This window comes from Xenopus laevis, chromosome 3S (genome assembly GCF_017654675.1).
Source record: "Xenopus laevis strain J_2021 chromosome 3S, Xenopus_laevis_v10.1, whole genome shotgun sequence".
NCBI lineage: Eukaryota > Metazoa > Chordata > Amphibia > Anura > Pipidae > Xenopus > Xenopus laevis.
In genome coordinates, this window is record NC_054376.1 from 80264981 (window position 1) to 80287618 (window position 22638).

At 38.2% G+C, this 22638-nt stretch overlaps 1 protein-coding gene across 2 annotated transcripts; it reads right to left on the reverse strand.

The window, feature by feature from the left end:
• Positions 1–211: 211 nt before the first annotated feature.
• cav1.S (caveolin 1 S homeolog) lies at positions 212–22373 on the reverse strand. 2 transcript variants are annotated; one of them, XM_041587559.1, is made up of 3 exons: positions 22269–22373; positions 19294–19479; positions 212–1857 (listed from the first exon to the last, which is right to left on the reverse strand). In XM_041587559.1, exons 1-3 carry the CDS (start codon positions 22296–22298, stop codon positions 1516–1518), a joined length of 558 nt encoding a protein of 185 aa, XP_041443493.1. In that variant the 5' UTR covers positions 22299–22373; the 3' UTR covers positions 212–1515.
• Between the last annotated feature and the right edge of the window lie 265 nt (positions 22374–22638).

Genomic DNA, 22638 nt, shown 5'->3' on the forward strand with positions numbered 1-22638 from the left:
TAAACGATCTGTTGTTTACATTTTCATTTTGGGAGCATAGTTTTCCTTTAACAGGATTAATTGGCAACCCTTCATGGAAATGGAAAAGGATGAAACCAAAGCACAAGCCTAGCACCTCTGGCACACTTGGTCCTACCCCACAATATCAATATGCATCTGACCTAGGTGCTATTTAATTGGACAACTACTATGAAAAAAAGAAAATGATTAATCAAAGTCACAAAAATGTTTAATGAGACAGTAATAACCAATGAAAGCAGTGGCATGTAAAACTTTACACAGTATTCATTACTCAGTGTGATTGCTGTAAATTGCAATTGGATGAATAAACTAAATCTAATACAATGAAGCGGGCATGATAAAAATCTTATCTGATCATTTTAATGTTAAACAACAAAAGTGTCTTTTACAGTATAATTTAAAACATTGTATTTGGCTTTAGTAAGCAAAGTGTTATATTAAGGGAGAGCTGTCGGTTTGCAGCTAGCAGTAGCAGTTGGCTATGGATGCTGGGAGCTTTATGTATGTTCTGGCTGGGAATGCCACAGGGAGCACTGTTCACAACAAAAAGCCTATGGGAATGTGCCATATCCTTTATGAATTTGCCTTGTTAGCAAGATAGCCTTATACAAGTGATTGACTGATTGACTAAATAAGTAAAAAAAACACATTTCACATTAATTATACTGATATTGTGAAGGGGAAATAATTAAAAAAGATGGAAGCATGGCGAGTAAAGGAAGGTCTGAAAAACAGAACTATGTATGCCCTGACACCACTCCTGATTGTAAATTCTGGGAAGCCAAAGATGCCCTTTCCCCAGGATGACTGCCTATTTGGGACAAATATGCCATGTGTTTGTATGTGAATTCTGTTGGCAAGCAGTAACGTCTCACAAGTGACACTAACAAATGTATTCTGCTAATTATTCTTCCTTTATTAGAAATGTTGTTTGCAGCATTGGTTTTGCCCGACAGAGAAGGCTTTTTTCAATAAAGTCTTTCATATATTGGTTATTTACACATGACGAGAATCTCTCTTTAATGCAGCTATTTGCTTGCACTGTTGGATGTAAAATCAAGCCAGTGAAGTAAATGACAGCAGTTAGCAGATTATACAATAGGAAAAGAACATTCTCTCCCAGCCTGCCAGGCTGTGACGTTCATCCGACTGCAATGAAATACATTTGCTCAGAAAATAAAGTCATCAGCATTATAGGGTTAGAAAAGGGCTGCTTCATGCTAGTCCAATAGAAGAAATACATGTGGGTGGGAAACATATATGCAGTATTTCACATTAAACCAACAAAATCGGATCTGTTTCACAATGTGCAGACTTCCTAAAGGCTTATACAAGTCTACAGGGATAAATCATTTGCATAGGGATATTAACTCTAGTGATTCTTTGATCTTGCTTCAGTGCTCAAATATTGTTGCTGCTTTTTTAAAAAAACAAACAAACAAAGAAACAAACAAAACAGATAAAATATGACTCTCTGCTCTCCGTTATAGTCACCTACACTTCTTTGCGTAAGGAAATCTTAATAAAACTGAGCATTTTGCCCATGGCTTCAAACCATGGGTCAAACAAGGTGTGCACACCGATGGAATAGACCCGGCTAAGGAACTGAATCTCAATCAAGTAGCTTCGTATGCAGGGCACCACTGCCCAGATGTGCAGGAAGGAGAGGATGGCAAAGAAGATGCCCCAGATAAGTGACAATGGGATGCCGAAGATAGCAGACAGCAGCCGATAGAACCAGTACTTTGTGACAGTGAATGTAGTGAAGCTTGTTTTCCAGATGCCATCGAAGCTATGCGTCCCATCTGGTTCAGCGATCACATCTTCAAAATCGATCTGTAACAAAAACAAACTAGACATAAGACAAGGGGAAAATAGGGATTTAAAATAAACCTCTAACAATGGGCTAATCAAAATTAGGGTGCCTAGGATAATCAATGTAATTAATCATGAAAAGGCATTATACCCTTCAATACACTTTTGTCATAATAACCTACATTATTAGATGCTGAACTTTCCTAAATTCTTAGCAAAACACACAAGGATACTTTTACTCCAATTTTAGGGGGGCTGGTGGCCTAAGAGTGAGCAAATAAGATATAATCTGGATAGGGGTAACTTCCCTAAATAGGCCCCAGCCATTTAGATGCATCCATCCTTACATGAAAAAATGACAAAGAATGAAGTGGGATATTCTTTCCATAAAAGCTAGCTAGTGATCTAAAGAAGGCATGCTGCAACAGAAAGCAGGTTGAAGGGTTGATGGAATTTTTCTTGGAGCTCTAAAACATTATTTGTACAAGAAGACATTCATCTACGAGTTTAGTTTCAGCACCAAAGACAAAGCTCCAGCTTTGTTACTGGAAAAAACATAACATTTTCATCATGATGGATGAGTAAATATAATATCCGCTAATAATGTTAACACATCCCAGCCAATTCATTTTTTTATGTTCATAACATTTCAAATGTTCCCTTCAGATAACTGTTCCAAAGGTTACGAATTTGTGTCTTCAAATTATACAGCAGGAAACCATGAAATCATATTTCTGTGATAATCTACTAAAGTTTCCTTCATCTCATATTAAATAAGTAAACCTATGTATAGCAAATAGAATTGTTAATAAGCTTCTTTGGCACTAGGGAGCTGACTTTTCTTCCCACTAATTTTAAAGCGACATCTTGGATAGACTGCTTTAGAATTTACATATATATATTCTCAACCCATCAAATCTTTATTTTGATAACATTTTTCAGGATGAATTACAGAAATGAGCATCCTTCAGCTGGTTAACGAAAAACGGTCTCAGGGCATCACCTCAATCAGCACAGGTGCTAACGCCAACATAATCATCATATGAAGATCCATTTTGCCCATCAGCTATGGGAGGAATTTTAGTGAAATTATTGAAATTTGATAGAGAAAGTGAATAATATAAAGCAAGCCGCAACACTGGGAGAGGTAGCTGTCATTTCCTGGGAATGACATCAAAGGAATTCTTACATGAATTATTTCTCCGAATTGCTAGTGATGTTTTATTAGTAAGAAAGTTTTACATTTTCCAATTTATTAAAAACCGTAATATCATTCAGGCAGACAGGGCCCTCAGAACTGTCAGCTGCATTTTAATGATGGATTTTCAGCAAAGCTACAATATAATTATCACAAAATACCATTTGCTTACTCGTGTACAGACTGTTAATCAAGCCGTTTATTATAGTTAAATGAACAATTCAGAATGCATTTGGACTGTAGGGCAGTAATAAACATATATTCAATGGTACATAAATCAGGAGAAACTGACAATTTCTCAATGTGAAGCAGAAATATTCATTTTCTTAATAAATCTTTTTATATCTGCACTTATCATTATCTCTGAGCCTCAGTTAGAATAAAAAGTTGATATTCAGAGACCTGAAAATGCAAGATGATTGTTTAGCTCTCTGTTGTAAGTGTGATTGCTGAGAAATAAATGTCCTTGAGATACAGTGAAAACACGGAGTGATAGCATAGGCTCTTATTGAGCTATGTATTCTATTTAATAAACCCATTCAAAACCTGAGAAAAAAAGAGAATTCATGCTGATCCCCTTGACCCTCAAGGAAGTGTTTTGATTCATGTAGGAGACTGTTCTGATATAATATTAAAGGAAATATTAAAGGAAGACTCATTCTGTCCTGATATAATATTAAAGGAAAACTATACCCCTCAAACAATGTAGGTCTCTACAAAAAGATATTGCATAAAACAGCTCATATGTAAAACCCTGCTTCATGTAAATAAACCATTTTCATAATTATATAGCAGTTTTTAGTAGTATGTATCATTGGGTAATCCTAAATAGTAAATTGCCTTTTTAAAGGAATTGTTCATTAACAATAAAAACTGGGTAACTAGACAGAGTGTGCAAATTAAAAATGTGTTCAATATAGTAAGCCAAAAATGTATTCTATAAAGGCTGGAGTGAGGAGATATCTAGCATAACAGAACAGAACACTACTTCTTGATTTGCAGTTCTCTTGATTTCCTCTGATTGGTTACCAGGCAGGAATCAATCAGAGACTTGAAGTGGGTCATATGGATCATAAATGTTTGCTTTTTGAATCAGATGTCCCATGTGGGACATTTTTGGCTAACTAACTATATTGGAAACATTTTATATTGTGCACAGCCTATCTATTTACCCAATTTTTATTTTTACACTGGAATGTTCCTATAAGAAATAAAGGCCGCCCCCTGGGATCCTAAGATTCACGGTGCACACAAACAAACCATACATGTTAGGTCACATGAGCCAATAAACAGACAAAGTTCTACATTTTACTCCCACATTTCTTCCTGTTAGGGCTAGTCCACACGAGGCGATTCGGGAGATTTTGTCGCCTGGCGACTAATCGCCTCGTCTTTTGAGCGACTATCTCCCTGAACTGCCTCTGCGTTTTTCCCCATAGGTTACAATTCAAAGTCGCCATTCAAAAGCACAGGCGACTTTACATTGTAACCTATGGGGAAAAACGCTGAGGCAGTTCGGGGAGATAGTCGCTCAAAAGTCGAGGCGATCGCCTCGTGTGGCCTTACACTACAGTGATTCTGGTCAGGTGAAGCAGTACAGAGAATATCATAAACTGGGAGCTGAAGGGAAAAGATGTAAAAGGACAATACTTACTTAAAGGGCACCTGTTGGCTAAATATATTATCCCCAACTAAAGGTTCGGGCTGCAGGTAGCAGTATTTTTTTTTTTAATTTCCCCTGCCAGCGCTAGGAGGGAGCTCCCAGTGCGATTGGTCATGTTATTCAAATTGCACCATTTGCTCATTAAACACGTGTGTGCCCTAAAATGGCTGCTCACACCTAGATGGAGTGGAGGGCAATTTTTTTTTTAAATTACTTTTACGACCAACCAGGGCATGGACTCTATTAGCCCACATCTTTGGTCGAGGACAATATATTTAGACAACAGGTGACCTTTAAATATATATTCCAGTTTGGATTCTTTAATATGCTGCTTAATATTATATAAACTATCTGGTGCTTAAGTATTCATTTTGGGAGTATAGTTTTCCTTTAAATACAACTATAAACAAATTGGTGAGCTGTTTAAGTGTGTGCCTGATGTACAAAATTCCTTGATACTAAAAAACTGCATTATTGCATAGTTTTTAATTGTAACAACAAAGACTAAACACATATTATTGAAAAAAAGATGAAGCTATGCCTTCCATATATCAGAATATGCTATATATACAAAGATCAATCCCCTATGTGTAAAGGAGCAGGGAGCCATATTTGAACTATAAGTGACCTAGTGGTGTCATTGTTTTGCCACTGCTGGCTTTTAACAAACAATTAAATCCAGTGAATCGTGAAGTGACTCCCAACCTACTGTGTTTATTTATGCATAAATGAATGCTTTGTAGTTTTGTAAACTCATTAATTCAAGAGTACATATTGCCAGTGCATGTGTAGCAATTTCTTGAAGATGTGCCATGGTGGTTTTAGTTGAACTTCAACCATGTTCAAAGGAAACTACACGCCTAATGGTTGCAGGACTGTATAAAAATATATATCATAAAACAGACTTTTTGCAGTGTTGCTCCTGCAACAAGGCAAGGAGAGAACATTGCCTCATGTGGCAGTGAGTTGCCAGTTACCAGGAGCAGCAAAAAGCTGCCTCCTGTAACTTTAAAGGAGAACTAAACCCTAAAAATGAATATGTCTAATAATGCAATAAATAATACTGAACTTATTGCACCAATGATCCATGACTTCAAACTTGCCACAGGGGGTCACCATCTTGGAATGTGTCTGTGACACTCACATGCTCAATGGGCTCTGAGCAGCTGTTGAGAAGCTAAACGTAGGGGTTGTCGCAAATTATGAAGCAGAAAATGAGGTTGGTCTGTAATATAAGCTGATGCTACAGGGCTGATTGTTAATTCTGATGCTAATTTCACTGGTTTCTGTGCTGCCATGTAGTAGTTATCTGTATTAATTACAATCTAACATTTATATTCTATGTGTACAGTATTTTTTAAATTGGCCCCTAAGCTCAGTAAGTGACAGCAGCACAGAGCACGTGCAGTGAATCAGCAGAAAAGAAATTGGGGAGCTACTGGGGCATCTTTGGAGGCACAGATCTTTACTGCTAAAGGGCTGTGGTTGCCTTGCGGTGATGTACAAGTCCAAAACATAATGTACAACATTTCTAGCTACATCTTCAGTTAAGCTTTAGTTCTTCTTTAAGAGCCAAATTCACAGTTTTTAAATCAGAAATTCTGCTCCCCTAGTGCAGAGAACACTATAGCGCTCATTGCACTAATAATGCAACCCCCTTTTACTTGCTCCGATGCTGAAGTTTTAAACGTGGAGCGGGAGGGGGGATGGCATTGGAGCTGTTGCCTCAGATGGAAAGGATTGGTTCCTGGCTATATGTAAACCATTATTTTATATACATTTAATAAATAAAGCGTTTTTATTACCTACTAATTTTTTTCTAGTAGTATGATAATCCCATACAGAAAAAAAAAATATTTTAAGCACTAAAAGCCACCCTCTGGCTTAAATAAGGACCCAGGCTTACACATAAACCAAGGGCACACATACTTTCTAGGTAACATCAGTAGGGCCAGATTTAAAAATTGTGTAGATTACTGCATACCTCCCAACATCTGAGAAATGGAAAGAGGGACAAAATGATCTGCTGCATATAGCGCAGTGAAAATATTTGACCACAAACATTTTATGGCCACACCCCCTAATTACCATGTCAATTTTACAAAACTTGTCAGGTTATGAAAGTTTTAGTAGAGTTTTAGGGCCATGTTTTATGTTATGTATAACAGTTTTGCTAAAAAAGATAAAATTGTCCTTTAATCTGTGAGTCACAGTTAACCCAAGAGACTTGCTTTTCTGAAATAGTTACAACTGTATCTTTAATTTTCTTACATTTTACAAATGTATTTAAGTGCAGTTGCGGAGTGTTCTGGGCTCTCTGCCAAAAAGCCTCAGTTTAATTAAGTTTCAGAAACTTTGGGTGGGTGGGGTGATTGGGGGAGGTATGGATATCAATATGCAATGGCAAAATGATTTACTCTATTTTAGACCCTATGTTTAATAAACCATTACCATATATCTGTAATATATACCATATACAACTAGCCAAATTAAGAACGTAATTATATAATCCGGCTATATAATTGCAACAGATCAGTCTAGAGGCAAAATTGTATAGCTTTTGCTTTGGGGTAGATAGGGGAGTATGGGACTAAGATTTTTGGCTGAGCAACACTATGAATAAGTCTGTAAGAATGGAAAGTTACAGCACAGAAGCCTGGAAAATTTCCAGAGACATTAATATCATTACACCAATATAACCATCAGATGTATAAATTAGGTTAAAAAGTTAGTCTGCGATTATATAATGTATTTGATTAGGGAATGATTCATCTATCTCCATAGCTAAACAAACAGAATAGTACTTAATAGGCATATCCCCTTACTCTGTTGGAAGAATAAAAAAAAAGGATTCCTTTAATCCCTCCACCACAATACAAAGCCAAGTACTGCAGATACCATCAATAATTTCATCCCACAAAATCCTGAAAAATGATATCAGAAAATACTGCATCTTGATTAGTCTTTAAATAATATGAAATAATGTAGCTGCATACATAGCAAAATTGACAGTGATAAAATAAACATACAAGAAAAGATTGTTTTTAAAAAACAAAATGTAAGGGTAAAAGCATCTAACAACTCTGCGTACTATACCATTGCATTTAGTATTCAGGCCGCTCTACTCCATACCCCACCATCAGGACTTCTATCCAGAAATGCAGTTCTGTTTGAAACTGACTGATTTTAATAAGACTGCATGCAGTATATAGCTAAGCTAATTATACAATATGTTTTTATTAAGATATTTTATGTGCTAGGGGCATCAGAGGAGTGATTCCTACTGCAAACTGTCCCCTAAATCCCTAAATCTATGAAAGGATGACAGTTTCCAATATACAGTAATTTAAACATACCTCCACCTATAACCCTAAAGAGTGGGTTATAGGCCAGTGAGGGTGAAGAAAGACTACTGGCAAGTCCCAGGCCTACTCCAAAGGCCTCCATAACATAACATAATGGGGTTGTTGGGCAGCATTTAGCACAGCATTAGCCTGCTTCTTTGTAATTGTAAGCACAGAGCATAGGCAGTTGAATCCAGGTCTGGCTCGTGTCCCTGTAACAAACTGCTGGTGCATTGGGAAAAAGTTGAAGCCTTTGAAAAGAGCAGTGAGTCAGTTGTTTTTTTTTTTAATTTAAATGAGGGTTTTATAGATCTCATACTTCTTTTGCAGAATGCAATTATTTGGGAGCCTCTGTGGATGCATTCTTTATTTTCTAGTATGATATATGGGGAGAAGCATCTGACATTCCTATTGCCCGTTCATTTGAATTGGATGGAATCTGGAACTGGCACTTATCAGTCTAAAAAACTCTACTTGAGCAGTCCCATTTAAATTAATTGGTGGAGGCAGTGTAAATGTGTCTGTCTGCCATCAGCCTTAAGCTATGAGTTTTTAAAAAAACTTCTTATATTACTTTTAGGTGGCCTGGCAGGTTTCCCCAGGGCTAGCCACATAAATCAACTGTTCTTCATTGAAACAGAAAAATCTGATAACTTGAGGTCATAATTTTCACTTAAGGTAAACCACAAGCATAATATCCAAGGCTATTGTGATACTAAAATCTATAGTTAGTATAGATATGGGTATATAGAATTTATGTGAGGGTGTGGAGGGGTCAGTGTGTATATGTATGGATGCTGTGTTTTATTTGGAGAGGATGAACTTTATGGACTTTGATCTCTTTTCAACCCAATTTATGTATGTAACTATGTAACACATAACTCTGTGTGTAGATCTAAATTATCTAATATGTATGAGTAAAATATTATACTCCAAACAACAAATATTTTTGAAGAGTTGCTTTCAAAATGATCTTTTGTTCCATTAGGGATTTAAATTGTATTATTTAAGACCTTCTCCCCAGCCCTTCCCTTGCTGCAGAAATATTTGTCGGTGAGCTCTAAGTGCGAAATTCATTCCTTATCTTCCTTCATGAAGAATGCAATACTTTCACCTTAAGCTGTTATGGAATGTTCATCTCCTCCATCCAAAATTCACTTATCGCTTTGCAAGAACAGAAAACAAAAAGTATCCTAAGCTTTGAATGCTCCTGAAACATTTACCAACCTCTTGTTAGCATATGAGTAATTGTACAGCAATAAAAATGTCTTTTTGCTGCGAAAAACGGTGGGCTGAAAGTAGAAAAAAACTGTTCCCATGTCAACATCTTCAAAAAAATGTAACTGCTGTGCATGAACTATTTAAAGGGAAAATATATCCTGTTTAGGAATATGTTTTTTTATATTTAATTTCTCAAATGTCAAAAACAGTAGAAATGCCAAGTCTGTCTTCAAACAGGCAACTCATTATTTCTCCACACAAACATTCCATTTTGACTCCCAGGGAGAAGGCTTACCAAAAAAGTATGTTTTGGGTGGAAAAGGGGAGGATGAGGGGTGGATGGGGGGGTTAATAGGGGTGTGCTGTAAATTGTCCCATATCTGAAAAATCAGATGCTTATAAGTATGTTGATGATTTCAAATACTGGTCCAAAATTAAATACACTGTAGTTGCAATATGTTGTGTTACATTTATGGCCACAGCTTTAGAGGGGGCGTATGTACTTGCAAATACATTTACTTTTGGTGAGTTGAACCACGAGGGCTTGTTGTGGACTCATGTTTGACCTTTACCAGACCTCCCTTAGTACATAATAATGTTTCAAATATACAGGTATGGGATCTGTTATCCGGCAACCCATTATCCAGAAAGCTCTGAATTATGGATAGGCCATCTTCCATAGACTCCATTTAATCCAAATAATCCAATTTTCCTAAAAACTGTGGTGTTTATATAAGTGGCCTGTAGATGTCACTGTGCTCAAGACATACTATGCATACTTCCTGGAGAGCGTGGAAGTGAAAGTTACTGTTGTGTAAAGCCTGCATGACTCTGCTAATAAAGCACCTTTATATTCTACTCATCCTCGGCTACCCAAAACATAACAAATGGCGAAAAGGATGTCTCTTCTACCTCTGCAGCAGCCTGCACCTTTCCTTCTAAACCCTGGTGAGCATACCATACCTTTTACTGCTTGCTGCTAACCAAGGGGAGATTTCTGCTGCTCAAAAGCGTGCTTTACTTATTTACTGCCTGGGAGCAGTGGGACAGCGTATATTCTATACATTACCATTACCTGATGATACTTATGAAACTGCTCTTACTGCTATAAAGAACTTTTTTGTGCCAAGAGTAAAAGTGGTTTCTGAAAGATATAAATTCCACCAACGTGTACAATATAATGGCGAATCCACAGAACAATTTGTAGCAGCTTTGAGAGAGCTGGTTGTTACTTGTGAGTTTGGGACTCTAACAGATGAAATGCTAAGCGACCAAATAGTGGAAAAAACAAACTCACATTGCATTAGAGAGAGACTGATCCTAGAGCAGGATTTAACCCTTGCAAAGGCTATTACAGTTGATAGCCAATTTGAAACAGCAGTGGCAGAGGCTAAAACTCTCAGTCAGGGAACTGCTGGAAATGTACAGGTTCTGAATTCAACACTGTGGCCTAATAATGCACAGTCACAGGCAAAATACAGTGCTAATGAAAGGGATTCACCTACACTGCAAAACCATACATCAAATACAAACAGAAAATACTGTCCTGCAAAAGCTAAACGGTGCCACAAATGCACAAAAGTAGGACATTTTGCTAAGATCTACCGTAGTTCTGCTAAAGATGTTCATGAAGTCACTACTACAAATGTTACAGTATTAAGTGTGGATAAAGCTGGTACATGTATTCCAGACAAGTTTATATGCACTGTCAGTGTCAGTAAGTACTGCTTCTGCTGACAAGGGACACTCCATTAACCTGATGTTTGCTACAGGTTCAGCTGTTTCTTTACTACCAAAGTATATTTTCTTGAAATACTTTGCAAAAGATCCACTTGTTGCACCTGCCCTGATACTGGTCAGTTACTTAAAGGATCCAATCCCTGTGCTTGGTTGCTTGCCAGTGACTGTACAATTTGAATCAAATACTGCAAAATGTGACTTTTACATCGTGAATAAGGGTATTGCTATACTTGGAGGGGATCTCTTTGCTGCATTAAACCTACAATTAGTTGATGGTCTCATTACTGCAGCACCAGTGCCTGCCACACAGCCAGTGTCTAAAATTTCACCACAAAGCAACATTTTACTGGGTTGTGGAAAGAACTTTGTACACAAAGTTAAGTTGAGACCAGATGTAAAACCAGTACCATTTCCTGATTCAGCATGGGAAAAACTTGCTATTGATGTTGTTGGTCCTTTTGCAGATGCTCCTATAGACTGCAGATTTGCTATAACCTTGATAGACTATTACAGTAAATGACCTGAAATTGCATTTGTTTCTCATATAACATCAGCTACAGTAATAACATTTCTGTCTACAGTCTTCAGCAGAGAAGGTAATTCAAAGGAGTTAATATCAGACAACGGACCACGGTTTGTCTCATATGAGTTTGAATCCTTTCTGAGAGAGAGTAATTTTGTGCATAGGAAATCTTCGGTGTATTACCCACAAGCAAATGGAGAAATCAAGCGATTCAACAGAAGTCTCAAAGAAGCACTACAGACAGCAAATCTTACTGGGAAATCTTGGAAAGTATTTACAACAGAGTTCCTACATAACTACAGAGCAACGTGCCATGCAACAACCCAATCATCTCCTGCTGAATTATTACATGACAGACTAATGCACACTAAGTTACATGTTGCAGACATCAAACTTCCACAAAATACTGTGCCTACAAAATCATCTACTGCTGACATTGTGAAATGTCAACAAGCCAAATGCAAGGCTTATACTGACAGAAAACCTGGTGCAAGAGAAATGTACTTTCAGCCTGGATCTTTAGTCAGAATTAAGAAACCAGGAATACTGAAACAAGGACAATCTAAATTTACTACACCACTTGAAGTGAGACGCCAGCGAGGACCATACACATATGAACTGTCTGATGGATGCATATGGAATGCAAGTCGTCTTGCTCCTGTTAGATATGACTTTGGAGAAGCTCCATTTGATGAAAGTGAACCTATAAGGCGTACTGAGAGAATCAGAAAACTACCTGCATGGACTAAGGACTATGTGATGTGAATAATGTTTATTATTGCTTTAAGATGCATTGTTGTTGTTTATTACATTTGCCCAAATGCTTTCCTACTATAGGGGGAATATGTGGTGTTTATACAAATGGCCTGTAAATGTCACTGTGCTCAACACATACTGTGCATACTTTCTGGAGAGCTTAAAAGTGAAAGTTACTGTTGTGTAATGCCTGCATGACTCTGCTAATAAAGCACTGTTATACTCTACTCATCCTCGGCTACCCAATACATAACAAAAACAGTAGTTGTATTTGGTCCAAGATAAAATATAATTAATCCTTATTGGAATCAATACAAGACTATTGGGTTTATTTAATGATTTTCTAGTAGACTTAAGTTATGAACATCCAAATTACAGAAAGATCTGTTATCTGGAAAACCTCAGGTCCTAAGCATTCTGGATAACAGGTCCCATACCTATATCCCTATTGTAAAATATATGGATATTAGACAACATAGAGAAATGCCAATACGTTTTACAAAGTCATAGAACTTATTATTTCCTCAATATTTTAAAGTTGTATCTGCACTAATGGAAATCAATCTGCTTTATAGTTATAGGAGTTATCCAGGGAAGCAAATTAACAACTACCTTAAACATCACCCTTAATGGCCTTCAGTTTTATGTTTCTAATGACAACACTAATATACAACAGCAATCAAAATAGTCACCATAGTCTATGTACAAATTCTGTTAATGATTGCTATCATTTGGAAAGTCACAGAATGCCCTGAATGTAACACATCTGTCTCATTCTCAGCATCATCTATATTACTTCATTCCTATTGTATGATGCCAGCAAAAATGATCTGTATAATGTTTAAGCCTTGTCATCCTAAAATATTCATACTGTACTGTACAGCCCTAAAAGATTTAATAAAAATAGAATAATTGTATTTTCCCTACAGATGTAAAATATACTTTTAGAAGTGTTTTTCATTAACACATATTGCAATAATTCTATTGTATTTTATCATAAGTTTTGCTTTCAAATGTGAAAGGAAAATATCCAGTGCATTTGTCTGCAGCTGCCTACCAACTGAAAATACTGCTCATTTAACTGAAGTCCTGCAAAGCTTGGAAGAATTGATGAGTATGAACAAAATAAAAGACAGATGGAGAAACAGAACAGCTAAATACCTAATCAACATATTTATGTAATTTCAAGTACAAATGAAATGCTTTAAACTAGATTGTACTTATTTTTGCTTTGGTCGTATACTAAGTATGGGATTCAGGGAGATTTCTTTGCCTACATGAGAATTCCAAGGCAATAATTATTTATTAGACTTACAGGCTGGCAGTGCAAGGTGCTAGTTAGCAATGTCATACATACCTACATACATGGCCAGTTCACTAATAAATGAAGTGGTGGGTTAGACAGATAATTCAATTTTTTGCTGATAGATTGCAGTTTATTAGTATTAGAGCAACAGTCATTTCTCAGGGCCAAACACAATTGCTTTATAGCAGTGTTTCCTAAACCTTACTCAGGGGAACCTGATAAGATCAGCTCCACATTAAAAACTGGTTTATAATTCATTATGTTGTCTCGTGTTATATACAACTGCTTTTTGTAGATTTTTCTAAAAGTGGATTATGGAGACCCACCCTTAACAACAATGTAATTCAATGTAGAAAAATTTAATCTCACGGTTTATCACGTGAAAACTCAGTTGAAGTCTATGGGAAAAAAACTGGAACTAAATTAGGAGACATTTTCTCCCCCCTAATCTCGTCCAGGAGTTTTCACTTGATAAATCGTGAGATAACTTTTCTTTATTGAATTTAATTTGGCCCATTATTTGCTTCTTTCCTGTAGTTCTGTGTTGTTTATTGTGCTACAGCAGTCATTCTCTGCCATGTCGAGGGCATGATGTGGAATTTCACATTACAGCTGTAGAGTGGGAAGTTGCCATAACTGCTTTCATGGCCCATTGTTCCAGGCACAGGCTATAATAACTCATTTAGCAGTTATTTCCACTCAGTATCACACTTGTGTGATACTTAACTTGGAAAGAATGTAATTAAAATATTATTTTCCAGTTACAATTTGCCTGTGAAACCAAAGAAACAGTTTTACCATGTTTATAAAGTGAAGCACCGCCACCTGTGTACTGAGTGAAGTATTATTTTAGACAGACGATTGTCAAACAATAATCCATTGTGCATATACTGAATAAGGCAACAAAATCCTTTCACCGTGAAAGGGGCCCAGAGGAGAGAGCAAAGTAGTGTGTGGGAAGGGATTCTAATAATAAAGATAACATAACTGGAGTCATTTCACTGCAAGATTGGCATGGCTTTGTGAGAGAATCTGAGTTTGCCCAGCTGGTACAGTGAAGGACATCCACATAATGTAAAATTGCTTGAGCACATTTTGTACCAGTCCTGAAAATAAAATGACCATTGTTTATTAGTTTGTACCTTGTTAATACATGAGCCGGACTGGCTCCTTATTTCCTTAGCAAGATCAGGCATGTGTGCTACAGTGATATACATAGGTTTGCCTACTGATGCATTCTGGGAGAAGATTCAGCTGTCAAGGCAGGGCTCTGTAGTTCAGAGACACATGGACTGCACTTGAACCAATCTGTAGATAACATTTGAATGAGAATCATATATTAGTTGTATTGTGCTAGCCCAAAGATTCAGCCATCCAATCAAAGTAATGATGCATGCCTTCAAATTTGCCTGCTGCAGCTCCCCATCTTCTGAAATTGTTATGGCATCTTTTAAGTGTCACTGGCACTGCACATGCTCACTGTGCTCAGTAAAGGCCACAATTAATGGGCAATTTGAGCAGAGAACAGTGGCAATGAAAATGCATTTTTGTGACAAGTTCTGCCCCTCCACGGTCACCAGACAGCAAACTCCAGTCCAATCATTAATTTTAGAAGCGATGACAGAAGGGACAAGGGGCATTTTGATCACTGTTGTTTTGCACTGGAGGAAAGTGTGCCATTAACCTAAATTCTGTAGCACAAACAATACTTACCACTGGTTTATTGCCGGATTTCCTCTTTGACAACAGAACAGCATTTTTATAAAATCCAGAGATAACATTTTTCAAGGTGACAAGTTCATGTCATTGCAAATAAAATAAACCTGGAAGGTGTTTCCCTACTAGCGGCATGGAATGCGATGCTTACAGAGCAGGTTCCTTGCCGAGTTTATTGTAGCTTTCATAGCTGATTTATGTGCATTTAGTTTCCATTTACTTGTGAACAGTTTCTGCACATTGACAGAGTGAGAGCGTCTTCATATTTTCCATACAGCTGCAAATTGTGCTTGGAAGTCACACCATATTCTGTGTATGTTGTGTCGGTGCAATGTTTTCCACTGAACTGTCTGGGCAGGTGGTTTGCATTATTCATTTTACTAACTCTTTTTGGATATCAAAGCAAATTCCTTGATCTCACAGGATGGAGGTGGCTGGCCTTTTCCTTTGGGCACGTACCATGAGCTCTAGCCTCTGGAAAGTTTAGCAAAGCCGTTGAATGTGGTTTACATGTATGCCCCCATCTATAATAAAAGTTTGCCCGGTACAGTAGTCCATAGAAACCAAAAAGTTTTTTCCAGGTGACCAGTTAGACCTGCTACTTAGTTACTAGTTAATTGTTTTCTACTTTGGAATAACTGTTTAATTAGAAGCTGTCATTAACTCATTTGCATGAGACAATAGTTGAGAAATCATCCCTTAGGTCTTTTTTTTTTATAATGGGCCCTGTAATTTTGGGGAGTCCTAAAAAAATCCCCAGTGTTTTCCAGTTATTTTACTTGGTCCAGATGATCCATATTGTTAGTAAATGGTGGTGCTGTTATATTCAGTCACATCCTGTTGCAATTACATCATGTAAGTAAGACGCTTAGCGGTTATTTATTTTAGGCTATGAACCAGATGTTACTAAGTTTAATTACACCAAGATATTTGCAGATCTGCCACAAACACCGCCCACTTCTGTTCATAATGCTGAACAGATAAATGGACATAGTGTGGTATGGACTCTTTAATTCTCTTTAACAGACAGCACTATGTTTCTGATTACTGGCATTCAAAGGGTTAAATGATGCACACATATGGGGCAATTCATAAAGGCTAGAACACAAAGGGGTACAAAACTGCACCCCTTCGTGCTCATGTGCCGATACATGTGTTCAGGGTCTTGTTGCGCTGCCAACTGCTGCCAATATACTGAGGGAAGGAGTGCACAAATATACCCTGTGGTGCAAAGTGCAGAGCAGTGTGCAAATGTGCAAAAAATAGCATTTAGAACCTGTTTTTTGCACTTTGCGCCCCAACCAGCACTTTTTAAATGAGACCCAGAGTATTTAAAAAACTTTGACTCAATTGTATGCACAAAAGAAACCCTACAATCAGAATTTTTATGAAATAGAAAATAGTTAACTATACATGATTGTTATGTAGGTATATGCAGGAAATCCTATACATGCACTAGGCCATTTATTTGCTGCAGTTCTCACCAGCTTTGTAGGTCACTCTTGCTGCTAAGAGGTTGTGGGAACCTCACCCAGCCTTTGGCTTCCTCGGGCTGTAACAGACATGCAGCTGTAGTGTATTCTATAGTTAACCAATAGTGTAAAAATTAAAACTGAAGCATACTTTCCAACATTTTGGAAATAAAAAAAGGGACAAAAAAGTTGCAGTGCAAAATAGTTTGACCACGCCCGTTTTTGTGGCCACACTCCCTAGTAATTACCATGTTCATTTTGCAAAATTTGGCGGGTTATGAAAGTTATTTAACATATTTCTGTATTTTTTACAGTCAGTACATTACAGTTTTGCTAATGAAGGTGAATTGCCCTTTAGGGCAGGGGCATACGGGCAGATTTGGGGAGATTTAGTCGCCTGTCAACTAATCACCTCTTTTGCGGGCCGACAATCTCCCTGAACTGCCTTCCCCCTGCTATAATGAGAAAACGCCAGCGCAATGGCACTCATGGCTCTTTGATTTCCGAAGTCGCCTGAAGTTGCCTCACTAGGAAACTTCGGAAATCGAAGTGCCGCGAGTGCATTGGCGCAGGTGATTTTTCATTTTAGCAGGGGGAAGGCAGGGGGAAGAAGAAGAGGCGATTAGTCGCCAGGCGACTAAATCTCCCCGAATCTGCCTATGTGCCCCTGCCCTTAAGCTGTGAATCTAACTTCTCCCAAGGAACCTGTTATCTTATATTGTAACAATTACTTATTTGCTTATCTCAAAATTGTTACAAAAGTATCTTATCTGTAGCTGTGGCTGTTCTGGGCTCTCTGCCAAAAGCCAATTAAGTTAGAAACATGGATTCTTTTTCTGGATGTTCAGTGCAGAGAAAATCAGGGACTTTCCAGTAGAAATGAGAGACTGCGGGGGGGGGGGGTTTACTTTACAAAATGGTATGAATGAAAAGCGATATACTTGTCTCTCATGGTGGAATAGAAAGACAGATCAATCAGAAAATTGTACTCTACCCCCATAGTGCACATCTCCTGCCAGTCATGCAAGTACAGAGTCATGCAAGTCAGAAGGGTGGTGTTGGGATATTGCAATCAGGCCCGGACTGGCAATTTGTGGGTTCTGGCAAATGCCAGAGGGGCTACTATAAGGTGCCATAGAAAGTCAGTAATTAGCGGGCTGGTGGGGCTGTTTGGGCCTCTGTGTGGGCTGATTGGACCTCTATGTACCTGAAATATCAGGGCCTATTTTAATTCTCAGTCCGGACCTGATTGCAATCATGGCATATATTCTTTTATTTAAAATGCAAGCTCTTTGGAGATGATATCTGCAGTGTTGCCACTTACTACCTTTCCCTAAACATACTCTCAATTCTTGACATGCTTTAATGCTTCTATAATGCTACCCCATCCTCAAAAATAATTCTCCTTATTGATGGATTGAATTCTATATGACCACATACCTGGCAGTCAGTAGGTGGGAATGTAGATTCTCAGTTACAAAGCAACAGTTGGCACTTAAAAAAAAACGCAGGGGCAAATATAATGAATCATAGCAGGGAGGGCTGTTTATCAGATTTCTGCAGTACGGTACAATATGTACAGCCCAGATTTAAGGAAAAATTTTGCCTCAGCATGTGGTCATTGAAGGGAGGCACCATAAAATCCTATATTACAGCCAATAAGACTTTCACAGGGAAAGGGTGAGTTCACTTAAAGCCTTCCCCGACTCACTTTCCAAGTTCCAAGACAAAACCCACAAACAACTCTCTGACAGCTTTCCAAACACTTACATTTTGTTCCAAGGCTGAGAGAGACGAGAACAAATGCCCCACGTGTAAAAATGTCACAACTTGCATGACCTGCTGCCTTTAACCCTTTAACCCTTCCTCCATAAGGACATGATGTGCCTGCACTTTATCAGCACAAGGTGTGCTACATCTCCTTGTGCTCCTATCATCTGGATCATATGAAAGCAAAGAACTGGATATACTATATTCTCACTACACAGTGGTTTGGGGACTCTTTCATTTCAAGCCCACCTTTTGGGGTCCAACTGTTAATCAGGGGCCACGCAGATAATAACAAGGTTAAGGCTATATACATATACTAATATATATATATATATATATATATATATATAAACACTGCTGTATTCGCAAGGACTTTATAGTAACAAGAATGTCTAAAACAAACCCCACATACTGTAAATGTTCACTAAAGATCTCACCCTAAATGACCTTATCATGGATCTTACAGGAGTAACTAGGAATGCAAATAGACATTATTCCTAAATTTTAGGCAAACTGTGCTTCAGACACCCCACTGACCCACCCCAAAGTTTGGGAAGCACTGCCTAAAGTGCAGAACAAGTGAGAGCGCACAGCCCCATCTGGAATGTATAGTCCCATTTGGGACCTGTAAGAACTAAGAGTTTATATTGTAAGCTAAAAGTTAATGTTAGAATGCAACTGTCAGTTCACAGTGGCACATAATAATAATAATAATAATAATAATAATAATAACAAGCTGCAGTCCTACCTTGACCACATCGTCATTGAGGTGCTTGGGGTCCCTGTTGACCAGATCGATCTCCTTGGTGTGCGAGTCCCGCATATCAGCGTCAGTCAGCATATCATCTGCCATGCTGGGCTTGTTATTTGGCTTGTTATTGGGCTTGTAGATGTTGCCGTGCTCTCTGATGACCGGAGTGGTGTAGAGAACACCCTGGAGCAGCGGGACAGACGAGAGGGCGAAGGGGAGAAGAGAAAAGACAAGTGACAGTTAGCGCAGTGCCACCATAGATGGGAATAGGGTGAGAGCTGTGACACGGAGCTGCGCTAACTGCTCTCGCGCGGTGCTACTAAGGCTTGGCTTATAACTGGCTCCATGTACCACACCCCTCGGAACCACAGCACGGACTCTCTCCAGCAGGGGTCAGCGGATCGGGAATATTCCTCATTCCTAGGGGATTCCGATCCCCCCTCCGACCCCTCCCAGACAGGCAACCCCCTGCCACACCCTGAAAGTTTCCTTTCGCAGTATAATTACTACAGATAATGGGACCCCTTAGTAAAATGGATAACGTGCATATTAACCTTATACATGCCAGTATATATACCACATAAAATTAATCATATTAATCCCAGACACGCCAGCATAATCACTACAGAAATTGAATAATCGCCATATTAAACCCAGACTTGCTGGTATAATTTGTACAGAAAATGACTAATCAGCATATTAACCCCAGCTGTGCCAGTATTATCACTGTAGAAATGACCAATGAGCACTGCCTACCCCTAGTTCCGGCCCTGGTTTAGATACAATGGTTTAGGGTCAGCAGGTTAAATATTGTCACATTGGAGTTTATCAAATGGGATACAACAGGACTGGAGACTATGGGTGAATAAATTCGCCAGGCATGGATTCGTGGTGAATTTCCACATTTTGCCGCCAGCAAATAAATTCACAAAACTGCGACATAAATTTATCAGCGAAAAATTTGCTGTGATGGGAAAAATTTGTTGTGCATCAGAATTATTTGGATGCCTGTTGACTTTAATAATTTTGGACACAACAGTCACACGTATAAAAATTGTCGCTCGCGTCAAAATTGCTGTGCATTCCAAACTATTTTGACGCCCATTCACTTCAATGCATTTAATTAAGTTCTGCAAATTTTCCGGTAGATTCGCAAATTTTTCAGTGAAGCACCACAGATTCGCCCAACACTAATGGAGATTGATCTATTGAATCCCCTGCCTCAACCTCACATACTTGCCGAGATGTTCATGTAGTAGGGTTAAATTCAACCAAAATGCCTGACCAGATATGGGCAGCTTTACACATCTATGGGATGAAACCCTTTCTCCTACAAACAGGACTGGTGATGCCAAGAAATATTTTACAAAAATTGGACATCCTCAGGTTGCACTTCCCTGACACATCATTTATCTGCTTTCCAACTGGGAACCTCCTGTTTTTCTACACCACACGCCAAGCACTGAACAATACAATTTTTTTTCAAATTTCTTTAATATACCGTGCTTCCTACTAACTCTCTTATTTGCTTTTTTCCCTTTTTTTTTATTCCGGTTACTAAAACTGGTACATAGAAAGCCAAAGCAACACATAACATTAAAAGGAATTTATTCACTAAGGGGTGTCTAACATTTTGACACCTACTTTAAATAAATAAAATTCCATTATGCCATCTCAATTTCTCCATGGTATTGCTAGATCTACCTGCTGACACATCCCTAATAACCAGCTCATTAAATCCTTTAAAGATCAGACTATTAACACTACCATGCAATATTCTCCTTTAATCTCTGATTTAATCTCTAAATAGATGCCTTCACGCTTTCTTCATCCCCCAATACCCTCTTCCCATTTCCCAGCAGCAAAATTCCTCTTTCATGTTAATCGCTAGAATAAAACTCTTCCATTTTGAAGGCCCACTTCTTTAAAGCAGACACCCTGGATTTGCTCTGCAGTTTCTGTTTGGCTCATGCGATGTTCCCTACTATTTGCACAAAAACAACATAATAAAAAAGTGTTCACTTTAAGCATTGGGATATGGACCCCAAGTGCCTACACACTGTATATATATATATATATATATATATATATATATATATATATATATATATATATCCTAATATGACTTGCTACTTTCCATGATGATTATTGTACATATATTTCCCTTCATCACACAGTGTTTATAGACTGTACATGTAAATGAACTGCTGCTTTATCTGTAATAAATGATTTGACTTAAAGCCCTCAAATAGGAATCCAAGTGGAACCATGATTTTGTCTACTTCTTTTCCATATTTGTACAGAGGAAATCCAGCTGAAATCACTAAGCAGAGGCATTTTGACACAGCACTGTACATACCTCACCTACATCCTAAAATGGTACAGTATATGCATAGTGTCTTCAGCTGTAAACTAATATACTTCACTAAAGTGAGAGCCTGTGATTTCTTCTCTGTTTAACTGTTTGTGTCCAACAGTAAAAGGCCTCAACATGTGGTTTCCAGTTGTTGCTGAACTACATCTCCTAGTGTGCTCCCACTGTCTGTAACTGTCAGCAATAACTGGGAAGCTACAGGTTGTGAAGATTCGTGTAAAACCTTGTGTTAAGCCGGTTATCAACATATTCAACGTATCAAGCACAGCTCTATATACTGAGCCAAGTAACATTCCATCTCTTACTTCCCCTGCACATTTATTATCCATCAAGTTATTTTCTAGGAGGTAACTTTTTCCTTGGCATGCAGAGAGGTAGGGAGGGCAGGGATTGATTCCAGAATGGGCAGTACCATTTTTTTCTGGGGGTTCCGAGCCTGGATTCTGTAGATATTACCAGTTACAGTATCTGGTAAGGGGAAGTTATATGCAATGAATACAGTTATATAGTTAAAGTGCCGTCAGTGTATACTGTCCAAGGATTAAGCCACAATGCATAAATTAAGCAACTCCCAGCTATAAGCAATGGCCAGTCCTACCTCTTCATCTATGTATTTGCCACCAGACATGCTGTCCTTGAGTTGCTGGATGCTCTGGTTGAGATTTCAGGGAGTTATGATTTAAAAGATTTCAGTGAGAAAGATAGTACATTGTGTTAAGGCATAACTAGGAAGGAGGGGAAGGAGGTGGCTGTGAGCAGGATTGTTGCTGGCCCAGCTCCAATGTTTTTCTTCATGGTTTGGGCTTGGATGACAGCCCTGTTCAACTGAGACACATCCCCAGGGTTCATGGAACACCAGCCTCAAATAGGGTGCTGGAAGCCACAGACTTTATATTCAAGTCCACACTGTGCAATGTAAGAGGTACAAGACATTAAAATACTATAGCAGACAGTGCTGTGCCCATTTC